General features: G+C 31.1%; 1 protein-coding gene across 1 annotated transcript in view; it reads left to right on the top strand.

Moving 5' to 3' along the window:
- Positions 1–23,689, top strand: part of LOC125071485 — a 122,324-nt gene that overhangs the window by 69,435 nt on the left and 29,200 nt on the right. The window contains exon 2 of the mRNA XM_047681749.1: positions 16,678–17,000. Within this exon, the coding sequence (XP_047537705.1) occupies positions 16,678–17,000 (323 nt within the window). The remainder of the gene's footprint in view (positions 1–16,677; positions 17,001–23,689) is intronic.

The following is a 23,689-nucleotide window of genomic DNA, read 5'->3' as shown; positions in this document are numbered from 1 at the left end:
AGCGGTCAATGCGAATGATGTTTTTGTGACTGATTGCTTGAACAGCTTTGGATACTTTTTGATTTATAACAAATTATCTTACTAGTTTTTGACTGACGTTTCGCTCGCTGGGCATAAAAAGTAACCTAAGTCCTTTCCTGGAGTTCATAACAGATTTCATCAGATTCGGTTCATTGGTTTAGCCGTGAAAGAGCAACAGACAGACAGACAGAGTTACTTTCGAATTTATAGTATTAATATCTCAGTTCCTGCAATGTTACTAAAAACTCTACGTCAAATAGAGCGAAGTGGAAGCAAAAGACTAGGAAGGCAGACGCTCCCATCATATTGGAATAATAATTGCACAGGAGAGAGAGAGAGAGCGAGAGAGAGAGGGAGAGAGAGAGAGTACAGATAAAACTAGTATATGCAATTTTGATACTCGTACTTAATAGCCATTAATGTCTTTGTTACACGTGTTTGTGTAACTTGTTAATACAATTAATAGTAAACATAATCAGGTGACGTTATATAATAATGTATCCATATAAGATAAATATATAAAGCGGAAGAAATCACGCACGCACACATAGGTACATATTTATACTAACACTATCAAGATTATATTATGCATAAGAGTTAAATATTTTTTAATACTTAATAAATTCTTGCTAATAATACGTACATACATAACATACACAATAAAGTTACTCTTACGGTTTCATATGCCAACGTGAGATTGTAAAGTGCATTATTACAATCGTAGCACGAATCAATCAAGTACGAACATTATTGTGTATAAGGTTCAGTACAGGTATTATGTAAGGTAAACTCGAAAACTCGAAAATCACCGCAGAAACCACTGTAATGTCAAATTTGATTTGACATTGACTAACATAATTATAAAACTTGTAGGAGTCGGTTGTGAACACTTTACGACTGATACTAGAAGTCAATTCTTACAGTATACACCTTGGATACACGGGTTCTATCCACATAGCTGTCTGTAAAGATAAACATAATAAAGAAGATATTTCATAAAAAAATTAAGAGGATTTAAAAACATAAATTAAAGGAGAGTCGCTATGATATAAGATGTATACAATAAGATAGATGTGTGCGTAACTACACGCACACATTGTCTGTGTGTCATTAAATACTAGTTAGTATTTAATCCAATCAAATAAGCCATTCATTTATATTCCTAAAATATTTAAAAACGAAGCCTCATTGCTTACAATACATAAATTATCTGTCTTCACAAGAATGGCTTAAATTATTTCGATATAATTTAATAACAATTCGTTAATTTTTTTCAGTCAATGTCGTATTAATAACGATAATATTTACCAGTAAAATCCTACTTAAAAACCACTTCAAGCCTCTTCACACGGAACCCAAGAAACCCGACAATATTCAAATTACACACATGTAAAACATTTCATGTAACACAATACTATAGACATCAATAGTCATTGTGTCTGTAATGGTGTGCATTACGTATTGAATGTAGTGTCGCCATCATTCAAGTTAATAACGCAGGACATGAAACTATAAATTACTAGGTTACAATCCGAATTAAAATATAATAATACACAAAAAAGACACATTTTATTGCTTATTAAATATTTATTTTATACGGGCGTGTAAATCGTGCGATTTTTAAAGAATATAAAAATAGGTCTGGTGAAACTCCGACGGGTGGATACCCTAGTCGAATAGGATACATGATAATAGCAGGGATGAGGTCGTTATAATCTGAATAAATAATAAGAATGACCTGATTCTTCACTAACACATACAAAATTAACACATAATTAACCAAGATCATGTAATATATATAAGAATATATAGCCCAGGTATATATAAGTTATCGTGAAATTTTATTCATTTTCATCCCATGAGACTTTTACAATGTCACTCAAACTAATAAATTTTATATCTATAAACATTATAATAAATTAACATAAATAAATCTTATGAAGCTCCCAGTGGAAACTTTGATTGTTATACTTTTCAATAGGTTGGCAACATTAGTGCAAAGGAAGTGTTACTTTTGGGAATTGAGGTTTACGAACTTAACTTTAAACCTCATTTGTTAAAAGTAAAAAATTGGCGCTTAAGCCTTTTTTCATTTTCACTGGCGATATGTACATATACCGAATTCGATAATCACATAATAATCTACACTAATATTATATATGCGAAAGTAACTCTGTCTGTCTATCTGTTACTCTATCACGTCCAAACCTGAAACCCATTGATAAAATTTTGTATGTAGCAAGCTTGAACCCGGACAAAGGACATATACATTTTTTATCCTTAACTCCTGACGACCATCCTCTAAAACGACAGCGAAGCAGCAAGCGACAACTAGTATTATATACATACTTTATAAACATAGTCAATATTATTAAAAAACAAATTTATTTCAATAGTTTCTATAAAAGAATATTGTCAAATTAGATATTATAAGGAGAATTAAAAAAGTATGACGATTTCATGTAGTCTATTTGGTAAGTCGTATCAATATTATTCTACACGTATGTTATTGCTAGCTCCGAAACACGTGGTCCAATAGCTTTCACAATGTTAAATGATACGGAACGCTATTATAATAATATTATTCTTTATTATAGGATATCAATATGATTGGAAGCAACATAAGGTTATGATATATGTTTCACACGCGACTCCATTTGCATGTTTTGATTGAAGATAATTTTTTGTTTGTTGCTTCGATACTTCAGAAATTAAGAAATACGATTTTAGGAGATTGCATTACTTTTTTTATAATACAGGTAGACATAATATAGGTGGTGGTAAGTGGTAACCACTGCCCATAGACATTTGCGCTGTTGAAGCTGTATGGAATATTAATCATTGCTTACAACGCCAATGTCTCGCCAACCTTGGGAGCCAAGATGTTATGTCCCTTGTGCCTGGAGTTACATTGACTCACTCACACTTCAAACCGGATCACAACAATATTGTTGTTTGGCGGTAGATATCTGATGAGTGGGTGCACCCACAGGCGGGCTGCACCCTACTACCAAGTGTTATACTACTACTATTTTGATGTAGGATTAACTACCAAAGTCAATATCTAATAAATAATGGAAAGACGCCACGACTGTAGAGATTATAAGAATTAAAATAAACTATAAGAGTCTTATTATGATGTACCTTTATTTATCAATAAAATTATAAAAGATTATAAATTAATAAACTTAAAAATATTGTCGTAATCTATATAAATATCATAAAGAGGTAAAATATGTCTGTTTGTTTCTAGGAGTTAATCTCCGGAACTAATGTACGTGATCCAAATTTTTTTACTGAGATATAATGTCCTATAAGGTATTTATATAATATTATTTTCTTTAATATATTGCACCTATGTGAACCCGGGTTGGGTCGCTAGTCTTTCATAATCAATTTCATTGAACATCTCAGACAGTATGTATTACATTGATGTAACGAACTTCAACAATAAAAACATTTATTTAGCTTCACGTATTATAAGTGTTAAATTTTTGTAACCGAATTTGTAGTTATCGATGTAAAATACAAACTGCATGCACTGTTTAGAATACTAAAATTTGATTCATTTTTACGCATACATTAAATAATCCTTGTTTTTTTTTTTAAACATTTTTACATCGATCCAGCGATTTAAGTATAAATGAGATTTTAAGTTACATTTTGTGTATGGGTTTTCAGTTTAACAGAATTGAATTTATGGCCGAGTGATAAGAAAGCATGGATCTCCTTGGTCACGGGCACCAATTTAAACGAGCAATACTTAGTGTTACCCTGTGTTATATATATATTTAAGTAGGATAGCAGGCATTTAACTAGCAGTGGGGGAAGGCTCTAACCTGACTCTCTACAAGTAATATAAAAGAAAACGACAGACATTCGACATTATTCTTTAATTCCTAACACTAATATTTTAATTCTGTGTGTTACCCCTCACGATTAAACAGATAAATCGATTTTGGTGAAGTTTTATATGAAGATAGTTTAAGTATCGGGAAAGGACATGTGCAATTCTTTTTAATTAACCCCTCGAAGGGGGTTCATCTAAACTACAAAAAACATAACTATAAATTAATTAAATTTCTTTGAATTTTTAAGCTTGGTGAGTGTAATTATAGTACATGTACATTCAGAGCAGGCAAATGATTTTAATCCTGCTACTTCTAACATTTTATAGCTCTACATTTCACTAAAGATCCACATGTTCCTTATTACAACGTAAAAATAAATAAACTTTAATTACATGGACATGCAATATAAGGTAAACATAATAGAGTAATATTGGCAGTCAATAAAAAAAAAATACAACAAAAAATACAATGTGTAAGTTTCTTTGCCTATTTATTTTATAAAAAAAAATAAACACAAATTCGCACTGTAGTGAAATACGTACCCCAATTTACCTTACATTTAGTTTATAACAATAGGATTAGTAAAGGAACAGGTGTACCATTTTCATTATTATTACGAGGCATTAGTTTACGCATAAAAGCAAAAAAAAATTGAGCTTTTGGAATCAAATCGGGATACGACAATGATTGCTTTACGTCGAAAAATAACGCATCTATAATTATAACATTGACAAGCAATATTACACTTTAATAACATAAGATAAGGTACAAAATTTAATGTTCTGTAATGGTAGTATAAGACGTCAGTCTCTTAAGTATATTTGAGGTCGTTGGTACTGAGGGAAGCTAAAGCACAGGTGTCCAGCGCTCGGCCCGTGTGAAAGAGATAGGTATAATAAAATGATATGAGAGTGAGCGAGATGCAACCAAAATAAACGTTAAACTTGTTTATAGTTTTTTTTTCTTTTCCTCTCCCTAGCCTATGTTCGTGACGGTTTTTTTATTTCGTTTTGTTACTTCGCCTTTTTGGATTAATCTGTTGCATTTAGATATATTTTAGACTAAAATTTTCATTTATTTTGTTTATTGTTATTCAATAAATAATAATTACACTTATGTACAATGTTTATTAACTTAACTAAGTTTTGTTACAGTTAAATTATTTGCTATTTGTGAAAACTTCATTTATTTTGAAATTATTTAAACTATAATTTCAAATATTTAGTAGGTATATTTGGTTTTTTATTTCAAATAAATAAATATAACAAATGAAAGTGGATCTGATTAAAAAGTTTGTTTTTCTCAAAAAAGTCATTATTATGGTTTATATATCAATATATCTATTTTATATAAATATAAACATACACGACGGAATCATGAAATGCATCAAAGTTCAGGATTACTTGCGAATTAATATTTTTATGAAGTATGCAAACTTTTTAGACTGTACATTATTGATTAAAAAAAAAAACATATTTAAAAATAGAACTGCAGTAAAAATTAATATAACCGGTAAATTAAAAGGTATGCAGTCTCAAATTCGTGTTATTATAATAAAGTTTGAAATTAATTCTGTATATATCGTTTATTATTTTATATAGAATAACTAATTATTTATATATGTCCGTTTTCGCTGCGTCCACGCAACGTGTATCCGATTGAGTTGAAACTTTGTAAAGTTCTCAGCTCTTGCGTGACCACCATCTGATTTTCCATAACACAAGTGCATTGGGATCAGAGTAATGTATGTGACTTTGTCCAATATTAAAAAAAAAAACATTAATAAATTTACAATTGCCATCATAAATTAATTACCTGTGACAACCTTATTATTATATTAAATAGTCTAAAATATACCTTAACAAAGTAAATTGCAGTATTAATAGTCTAAAGAAAACCCGTTTAAAATCGGCAGAGTCGATTTATAGGCGAAGTACACACACCACATGCCGTGTTAAACTATGATATATGGAACCTAGCGAATAATATTTTCTTACACATGAAACTGCCTTATATGTTAAATTAATATTATCTATACTAATATTATGAACGCGAAACTCTGCCTGTATGTGTCTGTCTGTGGCTCTTTCGCGGCCACAACTACAAGAGGTTTACTATATTTTTATTGTACTTCTTAAATTTGTTGAACACGTGTTCAGTTAAACACGTTTAAGAGACTGTCTCGTTGGTCTAGTGGCGGCAGATCCCTATGTCAAACCCCAGATTCAGATGATATAGAAGGTTTTCTTATTGCAAATTTTCAATACCAGCCCGGACTCTGGAAGTTGGAAGCGTGTACACTCTCGTGATTTGGATATTTCTTAGAGCACCGATGGTGTTGACAGTGGTGTCCACAGGCTCATTTACCAGTTCTAACTATACGACAGAAAAAAAAGTATCAATTAGTTGAAAACACATGGAATAAGATTTTTTTTCTTTTCCTCTCCCTAGATCAATCATTTTCTTCCTAGTTAACGGATCTAGCTTCAACTTAGCAGACTATGAAGGTCTGGTGGCGATCACGGAATGATGTATAGAATGAAGGTGGTAATTACTCTGTCAGTGAATAATTTTAATATATACTCCGCTCATCTATGGTTTAATCTTTAGGTGGGTTAGCGTGAAGATTTTCTTTACTTCCACCAATAATAATCAATATATAAGCCTTAACAGGTTAGATCTGTAACCTGAAGATTGTGATAATAAAGTCGGGCTGATTTTGTTTTTTTAATTCATATATGGCATTTATGGATGAAAATTTTGTCATATGTATAGACTCTGCATTCGTTTCTTCTCAAGAGGAGAAGGGAGAGAAACCTAGCAGCGATATATTTACAAGACACTTAGTACTATAAAATTATAATGTAAGTAAATAAATGTATATAAAAAACTGTGAGGAATATTAATCTATTCCTGCATTAGGGATTTATTTACTTCATCTCATTTGATTTATAATAAAGAACAATTTTCTTCAAACGTAATATGGTCTATCAAGCTCTATCAGATTACAAAAAACATTTACACACACACTTACAAACATGAGTACGTTTTACGAAAACGATTACACACACAGAAGCAACGCGTAAGACCAGCAGTCGACCAGTTTATACGTAACCGAACGGTAATAATCGTGGCATTGTTGTGTACGGACAGCACAAATACTGTCACTTTTACACATTAGCATAATACAGTTAAAGAAAGAGATAAATATATAACATTATGTTTCTACTAATTGCTGTGGAATTGGTAACTTTTGGGTAACACTTACTTGGTAATAAGTACCAGCCACTCATCAGATATATATGTCAGAAACAGCAATACAGATTATTGTTGTGTTCCGGCTTGGAGAGTGAGAAAGCCGGTGTAACTACAAGCACAAGGGTCTTAACTCCCATTTTCTTGCAACGTGGCGTTGGTCAAAAATCAAATAATCCGTTTATCACTTAAAATAAAAATAAACTTCATAATAGACAGTTTTCTTATTCCAATATATAGTAGATTTTAGTTAATAACAAAGTAGGTAATGAAAAAATGTTTGTATCTAAAAGATTACGTTATTTGAGTGACTATAAAACTGACCTAAAGGTCAAAATTTTTAAAATGTAACGTTTCTTCAAACCCTACCTCGCTAAGTCTTGCTCGCATCTCAAACACGTGGTACAAGAAAGAGAGAAAATATAAACCCTTTAATTTATGCCACGATAGTACTTGTATCTCGAAAATAAAATATCATCTTATTCTTTTTTGGGTCACTGGCCTCGAGTGATGCGCATTTGTGATACGTTGTCGATGGTTCGGTTTTTATCGACTTTTTTGTTTGTGTAAAAAGTTCAACTCGTTAGTAGGTCTCATGCATTTTGCAGCTCCAATTAGAGAATTCAGTGAAAACAAAGTTTTTTTTTGTGTTATTTTTAAAATAAAATTCTATACGTGCAAAAATATTCTTGAAGAAGTATGTACGAATACAGTAAGTAGTCGTTTACGTTTTACGATATATATAATAATGATAAGATTGTAAAATTTTATAGTTTAAAGCAACATCATACTGATACTTGCTATCAGTTGGTACTGGTTCGAAGATTTTTTTACATTAATTTCGTCATCATAAATCAATGAAGTGACTGTTTAAAATATGAATATTACAAAGTAGATAATAAATTAATAGCGTTACTAAATTATAATTTCTTTAATAATCTTCAATGATTGAAACGACAATTATATTTTCATAATACATTGTTTGTTTGAATTAATATATGAAACTGTTTTAAATTTTATACTGTCAATTGTTTCATATCATATGTATCATAGATACATTAATATCGACATTTATAAACAAGCATCCCTAATCCACGGTAGCCGCTTCGCCCACGAGCTGACACACGTCACAAATCACAACATAGACTCATACTTTTGTATTTTATAACCGTCGTAAAACCCAACCGAACCGCAATAAGCATAGATAACCATCGAAATTAATAATTCAACTGGTTTAGAAGAATATTTAAGATCATAATGGAATTAAAATAAACGTAAACATCTGAGATGCTAACGATGAGAAAGCAACAATGCTATCATAACAAGTTTTACAATTGTTACTGATTTATATGAAAAACATAGGCTTGCCGATTTACAACCATAATCGCATAAAAATTTATTAGTCTTTTGAAATGACGATAAAATGGACACATAAGACCTGCGGTCAGAAACCGCAGCTACCGGAATTGACGTTCCAATACGGGCCAAAAATATTTAAGTGGCAATAAAATGCCAAAAATTTGGAAGCCGACTCTGTGGCGAACTTGTTGGTAATCAATAAATTTCCTTTAAAGATACGGGCTGTGATTTAGGTAAATAAAAATTCTGAAACATTTAACCTGTCTTTCTCATTAACCTTTTAAAATAAATAAAATAACAACCGAATTTTGAGTGTATTGCTGACACACTTCCAAGCGCAATTCCATAAACCGATTAGTTCGTTGGTTTAAAAGACTTTACTTTACACGCCAAAGATGTTAACAGAAAAATGAAAAAGTGAAGGATATTAACGACTACAATTTTAAAACAAACTTAAAGCAAGTTTCGAATAGAATATACTGACTGTTTCTGTCATATGTCGAACGTAATGATCGCTAAGGCAATTATCATTTGAAAGAGGCGTAGTACGGTAGCCAGATGACTTTTGTTTTGTTATACCGTTATGGGTAATCGTCCACTTACATTATTCCTATCTCTTGAGTAATGAAAACCTCATTTGAATATTTAAATACTTACTTAAGAATTACGGACGTTTTCATAAAATCATTTAGTTAAATAATAACAGATTCAATTTACATGTTACATGTACGTTAGGGAACAATATTGCATCAAAAATATTCCCTGTAGCACCCCTCTTTAAGTTTTTTTGATAAACTTGTTGTAGAAAAGTTAATTGATTCATACAAAATGTATTTAAGAGTGTCTTAAATATGTTTATTATCATAAACATAACGAAAGCATATTACAATGCCATATACATTTGATTTTCAACACTTGCTTTGTCTGTCGATGGCGTCTAGAAAATCATTATTCATTGTCGTTTGCAGCTACAATAATTAATAAGTTTGGTTCTAAAGTATTTGCATACAATGCGAGACAACTGAACGCGACCGAGTTTCAAAATGAACTGAGAAATCAGTAACAATAATTACTTGTGTTATTCACAAAGCTACTGAATGATTTAAGTTTTTGTTTCGTGAAATTTTGAACTTTTGTGTTACATTTTTCAATTGAATTCAATTTTTGACAATATTTTATATACTGTACACAAATAGAAGTATTATTTCAAACAGAGAAATAGCACAAATAGCTTGAAGTCTTTTTGTTTTATAGAATAATCAATTTTTTTAAATTAGAAATCATTTTCTATAAGAAGGTTTTGATCTAATATCTGTAAACTGTTTCTTCATATAGTATTTTTATTCCTGCGATATCAATGGAATCGTTTGAGTCTGATTCAATCAATAACGTCAAGTACTATATAAGTTTATAATGTATATTGATAGGTATTACAAATATTTCCGAAATAGGAATATAATTAGATAATCTTTATCTGCTGCTGGAATCAGGGTCTTCAAGTCATCTGAATATTATGTAAAAAGAAGAAAAAAATAATTCAATTCATAAATAAATAAAATTTTAACATCGGTGCAGTTTTGAAAAGATACATTACAAATTAATATCATTGTTGTTTTAAGCCTGAACACTGAACAAGATTTAATATTATAACACTTAATCTTCGAGTATTAAGAGCATTTATCTCTATGGTCAACTGCATTTCTATTTATAAGTCCAATTCAGTCCAGTTGGCTCGTCATCTTAATTGTTGTTAAATACTTAATCTCATCTTGTCCGCCCGTGTAACTGTTAAAACCAGTTGTGACTGCACAAATAATTATTGTGATTTAAACGTGCCTACCCTTTGGTTCAGCCTGAGCCTCGAACAAGAAGTTTAATACGTGGTTAAACAAGGACAACGTATAGATCTCTCTACTAATACAAATATATTCCATTTTTTTTAATTTTCCTTTTTTTATTATTAAATAATAAATATGTATAAATCGTCAATTTTACTGAAAGACAAATTCTCAGGAATTTGAATTGTATTATTTCTTATGGTTCAGTCACCACTCAGCATCACCAATATCCAAAAAAGCGCCAATTTTTTTTGTGTTTTGTACTGGATTGTAAAGTGAAGTGAGATTATGAACGAGTACCACAAGAAACAAAGTAACAAATGTCTTACGCTAGAGTGCACTGAAAAAACAAAACATGGATTTATTTTCGTAAATCTGTTCCATTTTTAAAATAAATGTACATCAACTAGGCGCACTAAAAAAATTTTCACAGATAAAGTTTGACGATGCATTAAAAAAATTGTCTGAAAATAACATTTAGTACCCCATAATGCAACATGAACTTACTATCAGGTGATTTATATCCTACTAACTTCTCATTACCAAAAGAAACAAAAGATCCAATATCTTTTTAATTATTTCTCTCCCATTCGCTATCTATGGAACGTCCTAATCCTCAGTTCACTTACGTACCTTCTTTTGAGATTGTTGATACAGGTATTATTTAATTAACCACTTGATGTAATTTCAATTTTTATGTTTAGTCATTGCGTGGAAAGGGTTGGAAGGTTTGACCAAATGGAATGACAAATCATTCTGTGATTAATTCTATTCAAAATTGTTCAACGTTGTGTGATCGAAACGTGATCTGTGGGAATTTCTGATAACTGAATTTTGATGGATAAGACGATGCATAAATCTCATTATTTGTTCACTGGGTACATATAACTGGTTATTGGAGAAATAATAATTTAATGTTACTTAAACAACAATCCTATGTAGTTTCAGTATCGGAACAGATCAGAGTGTGTTTCTTGACCGTTTTCAGTTGAGTCTACATTTCGAAACGTTTGTGATGTGAAATTTGATATAATCTTGTAATTTGATTAAAACCTGCTTTGCAGAGCCTACTTGAATAAAGTTTATTACACTATGTTCCCTTCTCATCATCAACTAATTTATTTTAATATCCTTTTACTTCAGTCACATTTGTTGTTGACTGTTTATTTAAACATAAGTTCAGATACCAATTAAACAGTATTCTTATATATAACATTTACTTCATTTTCATAATTAGGTAGAAGTTTTCAAGCAAATGAATTAAGTTTATGTTATCAAATAAATTCAAAAACCATTAGTCGTGAGTTATTTAACGATAAAGAAATATTTAAAACTCAACGTTAAAATAACAGAGTTTAAATTTCAGTAGAATTTTATATATTGTAACCTACTGTTTGCCTAACTAGCAACCGAAAATATCCACGAGTGAACACATTTTTCGTCTCGATGACAATTTCAATCATTATTCAAGAAATTAAAAAAAATACAGTTTTTTTTTAAATCTGTTCTTCATAGCCAAAAGAAATTTTAAAAGTGAAACTTGAAATGAATAAAATTTGACCTACGACAGAATAGTGAACCTAATCAACAAATACACATCGTATTTGACGGGAACTATCTCCTATCGATACTTGATTTATGGGGTCATAAACTGACCGATCACAGAGCTGAGCGTTTAATGCGTACCTCCGTGTTTATATTTACTAAGTACTGGAGATTTTGTTGTGTAATTCGGTTTATTTTATTAGCTCGTATTACACTTTCTTTGATAATAGTTTACTAGTTTATATACACTTCTGATTGATCTTCTTTTTATATTTAGGTTAATGTCGTTCCTAGTTTTGTTTCTATCATTAATATTAGTATATCTCCAGTTTTATTAAGCTCGTTATTAAAATGTTTTATTCTCAATTTCGCTCTGATATCTAAACATAATATAAATTCGAGTAACTATATGTTTGCCATCAAATTTAGATTATTATTTGAGACATTTTTTATGGTAATAAATAGGCAGACGGGAAAATGATATAAGTGGTCACTACCGCACATAGACAATAGTGCCCGAAGAAATACTTAGTATTCGTGTGATCTGGTTTAAGTGATATGTGAATCAGTAAATACATACACAAATAATGTCTTAGTTCCCATAGTTAGTGGTGCATTGGTTAGGTATGGTTAATATTTCTTATAAAAGTCTACAATTTTTTTTATGATATATGTAAGGACGTATATACGTGGTCACTATCGACCATAGAAAATGGCGCTATAGGAAACATTCCTTACTTCACCAATGCGACACCAAACTTTGGCAGCTAAGATGTTACGTCCCTTGTGCCTGTGTTTACTATAGCTCACTCTTCAAACCTTCAAATATCTGGTAAGTGTGTGTTACCCAGCTTTGCTTAAAGCCCAAGTAATTACAATTTTACAATACCATCTTGAGATATTATATCGAAATAAGTCATATTAGTTTCTAATAAATCGCTCGAGTAAAAAGCGGCATAGGATTAAATTACTCATATTACCTTTTAATTTTCAAGATACAAAGAAATTCAGTACTAATGATAGATACATAATTTTAATATTAAATAACGAATCATTCTACGAAATCGCTATATCATTCATTACAGCCGTATCTCCGCAATGAAATGCTGATAAATTACAACCTAGACTTAGGACCTAGGAAGTCCTAGGTCATTCATTACTACTAGGATTACATAGGTATTAGCAAGTCAAAGTACCGCAAGTCAGGTGATGAAATAGGGCTGGTCGATGCGAGGTTTTTATAAGATGTATATGAATTAGTGTAATTCGTCTGTCTAGATAACTGTCGTGTTAGGTTAATGGGATATATTTTCCCATTACTCTTATAATATCTTGGATCGATTTTAGAATTATTTTATTGCGAATGCGGCTTTTGATAAGTCATCGTTAGATTTTTTTCTAACTTTTATTATATTAATGATTTAATTAAACTTTTAATTAGTGTTCAATTTATATATCTATTGGAAAATAATATTTTATATAGAAGTGCATTTAACCGAAGTTACGGGATCCAATTCGTTTAGCACTGAGGTTTCATGTGCTTAGTGTTTGTGTATATATTTTGCTCGGTGGTGAAGGGAAATATCGTGAGGAAACTAACATGGGTGGAACCAACCCGCATTAGAGCAGCGTCCACCACGATTAGTTCCTCCTTCTTCTGATGCAATCCTCGAAAGTTAAGGACGCTTTAAACATTACATACTACTTCTTAAGCAAAACTGTAGATATAAACAATAATTATATTTTCTTAAGAACACATTTTGAAAATAGAACATTTGATAGTCAACCAATAAAAAAAAACCATTATTGCAAACTATGAAGAATTTAACGTGGAAAAGTAATAATATAGCTTTACATTACGCGAATCAAAATTTATAATTTATTACAAAAATATAATCAAGTCTAATATAAAAATGAAAAAAGAAAAAACTTTAATAGTCTTATACGACATAAACACGCAATTACGGCAAGAAAAATCCATGCGACAGCAAAAAATTGTAAATTATTGTAGTTGAATATACATAAAATAAATATTACTATAGACTAGGACACCTGTGCTACGCATCCAGCAAGGATAAAAAACCTAGCATTGAGACAGAATAGGATGGATCTACCTGTGCAATAAATTTTAATATTATTTAATTGTAAATACATAGTTCATTATTTTTTATTTTTTTTATGATATTGGTGGGCGGACGAGCAAATGGGCCACCTGATGGTAAGTGGTCACCACCGCCCATAGACAATGGCGTTTTAAGAAATATTAACCATTCCTTACATCACCAATGCGCCACCAACCTTGGGAACTAAGGTGTTACGTCCCATGTGCCTGTAGTTACACTGGCTCACTCACCCTTCAAACGGGAACACAACAATACTGAGTACTGCTGTTTGGCGGTAGAATATCTGATGAGTGGGTGGTACCTACCCAGGCGGGCTTGCACAAAGCCCTACCACCAAGTATCATTATGTGGTTATTATGAAATAATCTTTTTAACCCGGTTTTCTCGGTACTCGTTTCGTCAGCTTTAGTTTCAGTTTATTAACAATGTTAATAAAACCTTACTTGAAATCAAAATATATATATTTTTTAATATCAGGTCTAAAAAAACGATTCTTCAAAATTTATGATTGGTGCAGTGAAGTGTGAAAATAAAGATTTCTCCGGAAAGATGTTTTTATAATTCATTTTTATTATATTTTAAATAAAATCGAATGATCAATGAAGGCATTAAAATGTACTTCTAGTTTGCCAAGTTGGCTTATGGTAACTTAAATACAAGAAATAGATTTTTAAATAATGGCTAAATTTAAATGTTTTTAAAACAGTATCCTAAAATCAATAAAACACTAACATTAAACTTTTCCTGTGACTATTTAGTACATAACGTTTGTAATATATTGCAATTATTTGAAATTAAATACTATTTCGATTTGATGGTATAATATTATTAAATAATAACTGTTTAGTTACACGAGATGGTCTAATAATAACTCGAATACGTAGCGTGTTGATACATGAAACAATAACTAGCAAACTGGACACTCTTACGTAACATAAAACGTAAGTGTGCGGTTACTCATCAACCGCATCCACAATAGTATGATCGTTGCACTTTAGAATAGTACGGTATGTCACCCGTCTCGCTCACACAGCGGCCGGTCGCTGCACGTGTGTCATGACAAAACGGGTTTCTGCGGACGGCACAAGATTTTATTAATTTGTGTTTCTTTCTGTTCACCTCCTCGGGCATCCTGGTACTCTGGTACTGGTATCATCGATCTCATTGATAACAAATTGCTCCCTTTGTTCTGTCTTCGGTTGATTTTTTTTTAGTTTTTGTGCACATTTGTCATAACGACACGTCTTTTCACTTTCTGATGTCCTGGTACTTCTTGAGGTATTATGTAAATTGATTTTGATTTTTAATTCAACCAGGGGTATGCTGCGAGTTTAAGCTTAAATTAAATTATTCGAAGGCCTTTTTAAGACCGTATTACCAAGTTAATCAACCACATATAATAAATTTATAATGGCCGCTTCAATTTCAAACAAATCCACTATTAACACAAAAATCTCAGTTTATTTAATCGTATTATTAATAAGTCTCGAGTCGATAGATATACATAAATTTTACACAATAAATAAATAATATAAAAACAATCATTTTGAATCAATTATGTTTATGATGTATAATGCTTCTGAAATAATTCATTTTAGAGTTCGAGATTTATAATTAACTAAATCTCATACATAAATATATCTCTTGAAATTATTTAAAATTACACTTCTTTGTATGTGATTTAAGATATTTTAGTAATAAATCTTCCCAATAGCAATTACAGTGCTACAATAAATATTATACTTCATACCATTTTGAAATCTCACACAAAGTAATATAGCTCAGATTCCCATGGATTTATATTAATGTTGCTCACCGTACAGTCGCCAGGAGCTAACCGCTACTGTAGACATTTTCCAATCAAGTTAATCGATTCCAAGCTATTAAATGTTTTACTTTTTTTTTTAAAGTTTTTAGTTTGAAACTGGTTCTAGAAGTGCTATTGGTGGGCATTTATAATGTCTATACAAATTATTATAACAGCAGTTGGTTTTTTAGTATGAATTTGAATACAACAACAGATATTTTAGTTTTATACAGACAACGTGTTTAGTATTCTCGTTTGATGCCTACGCATGTCTCAGAACATTTCTATTTTCTCACGATATTTGTATATTAAAGCAATTACAAGTCATTTGAAAAACTAATTAGATTCTTACCCGGATGTTAAGTCTGCGGCCATTGGCAAAGGTCCACATACGACCGTATGTGTACGGCAATCATATAATCATATTATGAAGTTTAAAAGTATATATATTAATAAAAAAAAATAAAAAAAAAATAATGTTACATATTTAAAAAAATGTGAATTTTATATAAAACAGAAAAAAATAATAACAGAATTAACATTTCTGGGGCGACTTTTATAGCGGAAACATTACTGCATTTGTTTAAAAAATAAATGCATAAATTGACGAAGTTTTCGATAAAAATAAAAAGTTTTACGTTAATTATTGTTTAAAAAAATCTCGAATATTTATTTATGTAACGAATAATTAAACCGATTTGGAATTTTTTAATTAAGTTATTAGTAAATAATATTTGTTTACGTTATTAATATAAAATAATTATCATTGTAAAAATAAATAAATTGCGTACAACAATATAGATCAACATTGTGTTTGAATTCCTATAATATTTAATTGCTTTTTATCGTGTTGACTCATATTACTGTCCTTGTTACAGAACGTCCCTACTCCGAGTCAGACATAGAAAGACAGCAGATCTCATCGCCTCAGCAGTGCCGTCGCTCAGCGTCCTCCCCTCCACTCGCCTTAACCTTCGACAGCGACGACTTGGAAGACGATGTTTTCGCCCCACGAACTGACAATGGAAATGATAGATTCTCAACGACAAATCTTGAGATATTTAATTACGGACGATCTCCAGCCGGCGTGCTCTTGAGTCCAAGACGCGAAAGATCTTTCAATTTTTCGGTAACCAGCGAAAAACATTGGAGGGATAAGGGTGGGACGGACGTGGTTGATAACGTTATTGACGCTGACGTGGTAAGTTGATCTTGATTATTTAACTAAATACATCCCCGTCCAATATGGTAAGAATTATTAGTACAGTCCAGAAGGATAAGGGTACTGCGTCTTACATTCTTGAACTCCACAACGATCAGTGGTAAAATGTATATCTTTCTGAGAAGCTGTACAATGCTTACAGGTAACCTTGATCGATTGGTTCGAGTCACACTTTTCGAAGCCTCGACAATATCCAAAAAAAAAGTATTTTCAATTTACATTTGCTTTTGGATATATTAGACACAGCAGTGATATTCTATAACAAAATCGAACCTCACCGCTGAACGCAAACCTAATGTGTCAGAGAGAGATATGCGATATTGACTCAAATAATAATAACATTTAAATAACACAAGCCTCAAAATAGCGTGTCGTTGTAATTTGTTTTATGACATTTTACAAGTCAGATTCGAAGTGACCCCATTTGAAAAATTCTCAGTAGCAAATTATATTTTTATAAAATATGATGCAACTTCTTGAAATCATCTTCTGTCTGAATATAAGAACTACCTACTAAGAAATAGAAATTGCAAGACGTCAAAACATAGACATATTTAATGCTAAAACAACATTTCGTCCTCTAGACATTTATAAGTCTACAATTAAATAATCTCTACAGTTTAATGGGTCAAATTAAAACGAAAATAGTTATTATATTACACTCAAAACATTGTTATCTGTGACAACATTGCGCAACTACGTGCTAATGTGCGAATACTTTAAATACGACTTTTCTAAAAACTCACACGTGTAATTTATCCTTTGTTCGTATGTAAAGTGAATCATCTGAGTCGATGAACCGTATATCACACGCATTGTAAGGCTAAGCCGAGATGGCCCAGTGGTTAGATACGTGAATCTTACCCGATGATCGCGGGTTCAAACCCAGGTAAGCACCGCTAAATTTTTATACGCTTAATATTTCGTTTACGAATGTTTCGGACGAAAATATTCGACATATGCACAAACCTTTTTCTCGAAAGTAGAATAACAGAAGGGTATTTATCGGCTGCTACTCTTACTTTACTTAATTAAATAGAACTATTATAACTAAGTAGCTGTAAAAAACCATTACGTACATTTCTTACTTATAAATTACTGTAGGCAATATTTTTAACAATAAATAAATTGCTACACAAAACGATCAGGCGTTTGGCTTTAAATATTGGTTCGTTCAATGTATAGGTAGGTACTTACAATTATATTGTTAATGTCGTAGTAAAATAAAAAGTGCTGACTGAAGCGGAAATTAAATCTTTCCAATACCGGTTTACGTTCAAATAAAGTTTACTGTGAGTGTTTTTGTTGTTATTGGTAAATTAGAGTAGAGTAGGACTTAGTTTTTGACAAAAAACTTAAATAAAAATTGCGGTTATATTTTTTTTTTGTTTTGTATTTAAGTGTAATATAAATATACTTATCTATAATGTTATTTTTGATATTTAAAAATATAGAAAATAATTTTATAATGAAAACTTAATCTAGGTACATTTATTCAACGCGGAAGTTTATCTCAATTGTCACCGTCCCACTTATCATTCTCGTATCGTGTAATACTAAAATTTATTCACCCGCAGATGCGCAAGCGCAACTTGGCAAAACGCCACCAAATGTTTATTCGTGAACGTTTTCCAACTAGGACTGTGTGTCAGTGTTGAAAAGTCCACTGATACAACCAAATATAGAAAGTTAGTACAACATTCACAATGAATGCTGTACTAACTTTCTATCTCACATTTTACAGTTTAAACAATATTAACCAATAATAATAATATAAAAAAATATATAAACATGTTTAATATTTCTCGTTTTTATTATTAAATGTATATTTTAATAATGAATAGTTCAAATATTTAATTGGTACATATTATTTTTATAAAAGATAGGCAGGCGGTCTATTGGTCCACCTGATGGTAAGTGGTACCATACCTTTCATCACCAATGCGCCGGACACCTTGTAAACTAAGATTTTTGACCATTGTGACTACCAGTTACGGACTCACTCACCAACCGGAATACAACAATAATAATATTCAAGTACAGATACCAATGTTTTTCTCGGCACTCATTACATGAAAAGGTAGTCAGTAAGTTCATTAATTATAATCACAGTATATACTAGGTCTCGTATCATGGGTCAATATTGGGTGTACCTGGAATTTATATTGACTTTGGATACTCAACAGTATCTCATTATATATAATCAAAGTCGCAATAAGTACCTTATTACTATCGTAATATGGGGTGAATAGTTAATATGTATTGTTCAAATGCAAATAGGTCAACGTAAATATGTATCCACTACATAATAAATAAAACATATAGGTTAGTTTTGTATTAACTCGAGAAATTATGGATTTCAAACTATTCATTAAGGACTATTTTATGATTATATATTATTTCTATTTTGATTTTTTATTTAAATGACGTCTATTGATTTGTTCACTCGCGAAGGTGCGCCCCTCCACCTTGAGTTACAATATTACTTATGAGTGAGTGCCGCTCGTAATTACATGATGTCGTTGTGTGCGTGAGACGACTAAGATGATCTTGATACAAATAAGATTATTTCATAAAGTTATTTAATTAAATAATAATAAATTTAGCGTTCAACGGCGCGGCTTCGCGCTATAGCTCTAATATGAAGCTTGCACTTTGTATGTGTACAAAAGTATGTGACAATATGGTATCTAAATTTTCATCATTTTCATCACTAGCCAGACAAGATATTGAAGTTCTATATTAATAATTTGATTTAACTGAAACTTTTCTAGTAAGGTAATTTTCTAATTGGTGCTATTGTAACAAATTCAAAATGTATAAGTTTATTTTTGTATTCGTTGTATAAAATTATAATAATTATTCATAATTGAGTTGAGAATACTCATCAAAACATAAAAAATAATATCTCTTGTTATTTAATAATATATGTACGATATCTACCGTACGCCTTTCTTAAATGCAACGAAATAAATAGAAGCCATTTCCACATTAAGCAACCATCTTCTTTTGAATGATGACTTTTGCTCACACTTTACGTTTAGAGTGATATAAACTTATTTTAGTATTTAGTACGGAATTAATTGCCCCACAAAACATTGTCGGGGAAAATGGATTTACGCATTATTGGACGGATGTGATGCTCGGATTATAGTCAATGACTCATTTCGATGTTACGTTTAATAAAATGTTACAACTGCTGTAATGAATTGAATTGCTTCTTTTTCGTTATTATAAATATAACTATAAAAAGTATTCGATTTACAATGTATATACACATAACAATTTATTACGATGCGTGAATATCATTGCTGGGCAATGGAAATGTTTTGAGAAAAAGTTTTTGTAATATAATATTGACGGACGGATAATAAGCCGTCCTAATAGTATATTAACCATTCCACCGACCACGATCTCGCGAGCTAAGATGCTGTGTACACCGTACCTGTAACGCACTGCACTCACTCATATAATAGGAATATTATATGACATGGGCGACACTTCCCAAACTGACTTACACGTGCCCACCACCAAGTAAAGCTTGAATCTTAATTCACTACTTGTGTTCTGTGCGATGTGGATATCCACACAAAACACAAGTACGTACACGTGTCACGTGATTTTAATGTCTTGGATGATTTATTGTGATACAGTACCTACCTATATAATATCTAATAGCTTATAAATATTATATCTTTAAAATAATATTAAATAAATAATTAACTCAGAATAATTTGTAAACAGTTGACCTTGTAAATATATAGTTCCTAATATAAGTGTCTGTCTGTATGTTTGTTCAGCAATAAAGCTTTGGAGCCCAATACAATTGCAACTGTCATAACATCATTACTAAAACGTTAATGACCGGTTAGAAGACACAACACTTGGACGTGCTATTTTGATACTTGCAACTTTATATATTTTAATTTTTATACACTTCAAAAAAAAAAAAGATTATTGAAGGCTTTAGAGTAATGTATGAGCATTCATTTTAACGACCGCCAAATTTCAGTTGGTTAAGTTAGCATTTTTCAAAGACTCAAAAACACAGAAATAATCAGAGATTGTGTGAGTGATCTTACCAAGTTTCTAACAGTTCAACCATTTTTAAGGACTAGCCAAAGATAAGATAATTTACAGTACTCAAGATGAAAACACAAGATGCCCTTCTATTCCTTCACTCACATAATCAGATGGCATTCTGACATAACCGAATATATCAGGGCAGATTATTGGAAATTCCTGGCAGAGAAACTAAATATTTTTTAGGAATACGATGGAAAACCTTTCTTACACCCAGTTAAATCTATATGTATATAATAAATGTGAAAGTAAATCTGTCTTTATGTATCATGGCCAAACTACTGAACTTGAAGAATCTGATGAAAATCTTTATGAAGCAGTTTGAACTCTTAAGAAAGTTAAAGGCTATTTTTTATACCTAACACCCGAAGACCTCCCTTAACACGAGAGCGTATCCGTGGGTGACGATAAAGATAAATATATTTATATTTAGGTAGAACTTGTGTAGTACCATACTTCAGCCGAAAATCAAGGTATAGTACAGAGTGTGCAGGGGCCTCTACCAGCAATCTCCTCCAGACAATATTTGGAGAAACAAGAGGAGATAAGAGGATTTTGAAACAAAACACTTTTTAGTGTCTAAATTCGGAATATGATCTCCGGATCTCTTATGTTCTGGCAAATTGACTACCAAAAATTTAAATCTATAAGAAAATATAATAAGACTCTACGTTATAGATTAGTAGTAAGACAGTTAGAAATACAACTACCAAGTGTGGAATACATTTACTTCATTTGACAAGTGAAAAATAAGAAGCTTATCGTTTATCGGACTGATCAGCGATGATCAATATCATACAATAAATGTTAAGCTTCGTTTTCAAGTTTCACTCCAAATGTATTCTTACTAAATATTTTGTATGAATATTAACATGAAATATGTTCCAAGAATAGAAGCGACATAAATAAATTAAGACATTTAATAAAAAATAAAAAAGTCGTAAAACCTTTTTTACATCTTCATTTCTGAGTAATAAATATTCAAAGAAAATATAACCGTATAAGTGAATTATTATGCACTGTCCGACTGACATCGGTGCATAAATTTGTATTGTTGTATTGAAGGTCATTTTTGTTGATACACTGACCATTACTAAGAACCGTGGTAAAGAAGAAATGGCATAGATTTCGAAATTTGTTATATTATGTCCAAAATGTCCAAAAAAAAAAAAAATGATTGTTAGTTAATTTTTAACTATAATTTATCTCGTAGGCAGACTGGCAAATAAGCCACCTGACATTGGTGCCTTAAGAAATTATAACTATTTTTTTCCATCGCCGATACGCCAATCTCGGGAATTAAGATATTATATCCCTTGTATCTGTAGATAAACTGGCTCACTCATCCTTTAACGGTAATATAACGATATATTGTAACTATGTATTGCTTAGACGGTTGGATGTACAGATCGATACCTGCCCAATCTTGCATAAGACCCTACCACCAAGTATCTGATATGTATATAAATAACATTTTAATCCATACTAAATTAATAATAATTGATCCATTTTAATTTTTTATGACATTTCTACGCTTTTCGTTCTGCATAAACTCAATGGTCAATTCACATCAATCGCAGTATAAATCGTAAATACACCTTATTATTGTAACATACGCCCTATTCTTGTCTGTACTGATTCACAGCGGGAGTCCATATACACGTAAAATCGTAAAACGCAATAACTACTTGCAACCTTGTCTAATTATGTATCGTCGAACTTCAATACAGTCCACTTACAAAGCTCAGTGCGACAAAGTACCAGGTTTCATTAGTCATTTTGTGTTTATATAAAGCTGTGTGTTTGTGTTGTGATACACGAGAAGTTATTGCAAACTATATTCTTGTTATGGCTAACAGTTATCTGAGAAGCTCAGTACTAATTGTAGTGTTAATATTTTGCAGATGAATAAAGAAACTTTGATATTAGTACAATTACAGTATATTCAATAAGGTAATAATAAATACAAACATTAACGTATATATATACATATATATTTGATATTTGATGCTGGTTTTGGAATAACGTTTAACAAACAAAAGATTTTAAAACAGCCAAAATTCTGGTTGATTTAAACGAAGCGGACAGATACTTTATTAAACCTGTTCATACAAAAACATTTATAGTTGATAATGATTCGAGTCATCAGCCGAAAGCATTAACAACGAACCGTCAAACGTGGTCGCTCCACGAACAAAAGGGCACATTAAAATTGAAAATCTTGAGGACACTCTCAAATATTAAATACGAAAATCGCAAGTTTCCCTTACTTTTGTGTTTCGTCATCCGCCAAAATGTATTTCGCATTTCAAGGATCACTGAAGGGTCTTTTTGTTAACCGTGTTTCCTATCCTCGTCCTCCATCTTCGTATTTCTTACTCTTTTAATATTCATAAGTAAATTGGTGGGATGATCCGACACAGATACTTGGGGTATGATTTTTATACTTTATTTTTCGACGCTTGCTTTAATACGTCGTCTGTTCGTCCTTTCGTTGGCTTTTTTGTTCGTTTCAAGACGGCTGATGTGTGTTATGTTTTATTTTGGTCGTGTTTCTTCTTTGCACCTTCTACGTGTACTATAGA

Source organism: Vanessa atalanta, chromosome 19 (genome assembly GCF_905147765.1).
Source record: "Vanessa atalanta chromosome 19, ilVanAtal1.2, whole genome shotgun sequence".
NCBI lineage: Eukaryota > Metazoa > Arthropoda > Insecta > Lepidoptera > Nymphalidae > Vanessa > Vanessa atalanta.
This window is presented reverse-complemented; position numbering and strand designations above follow the sequence as displayed.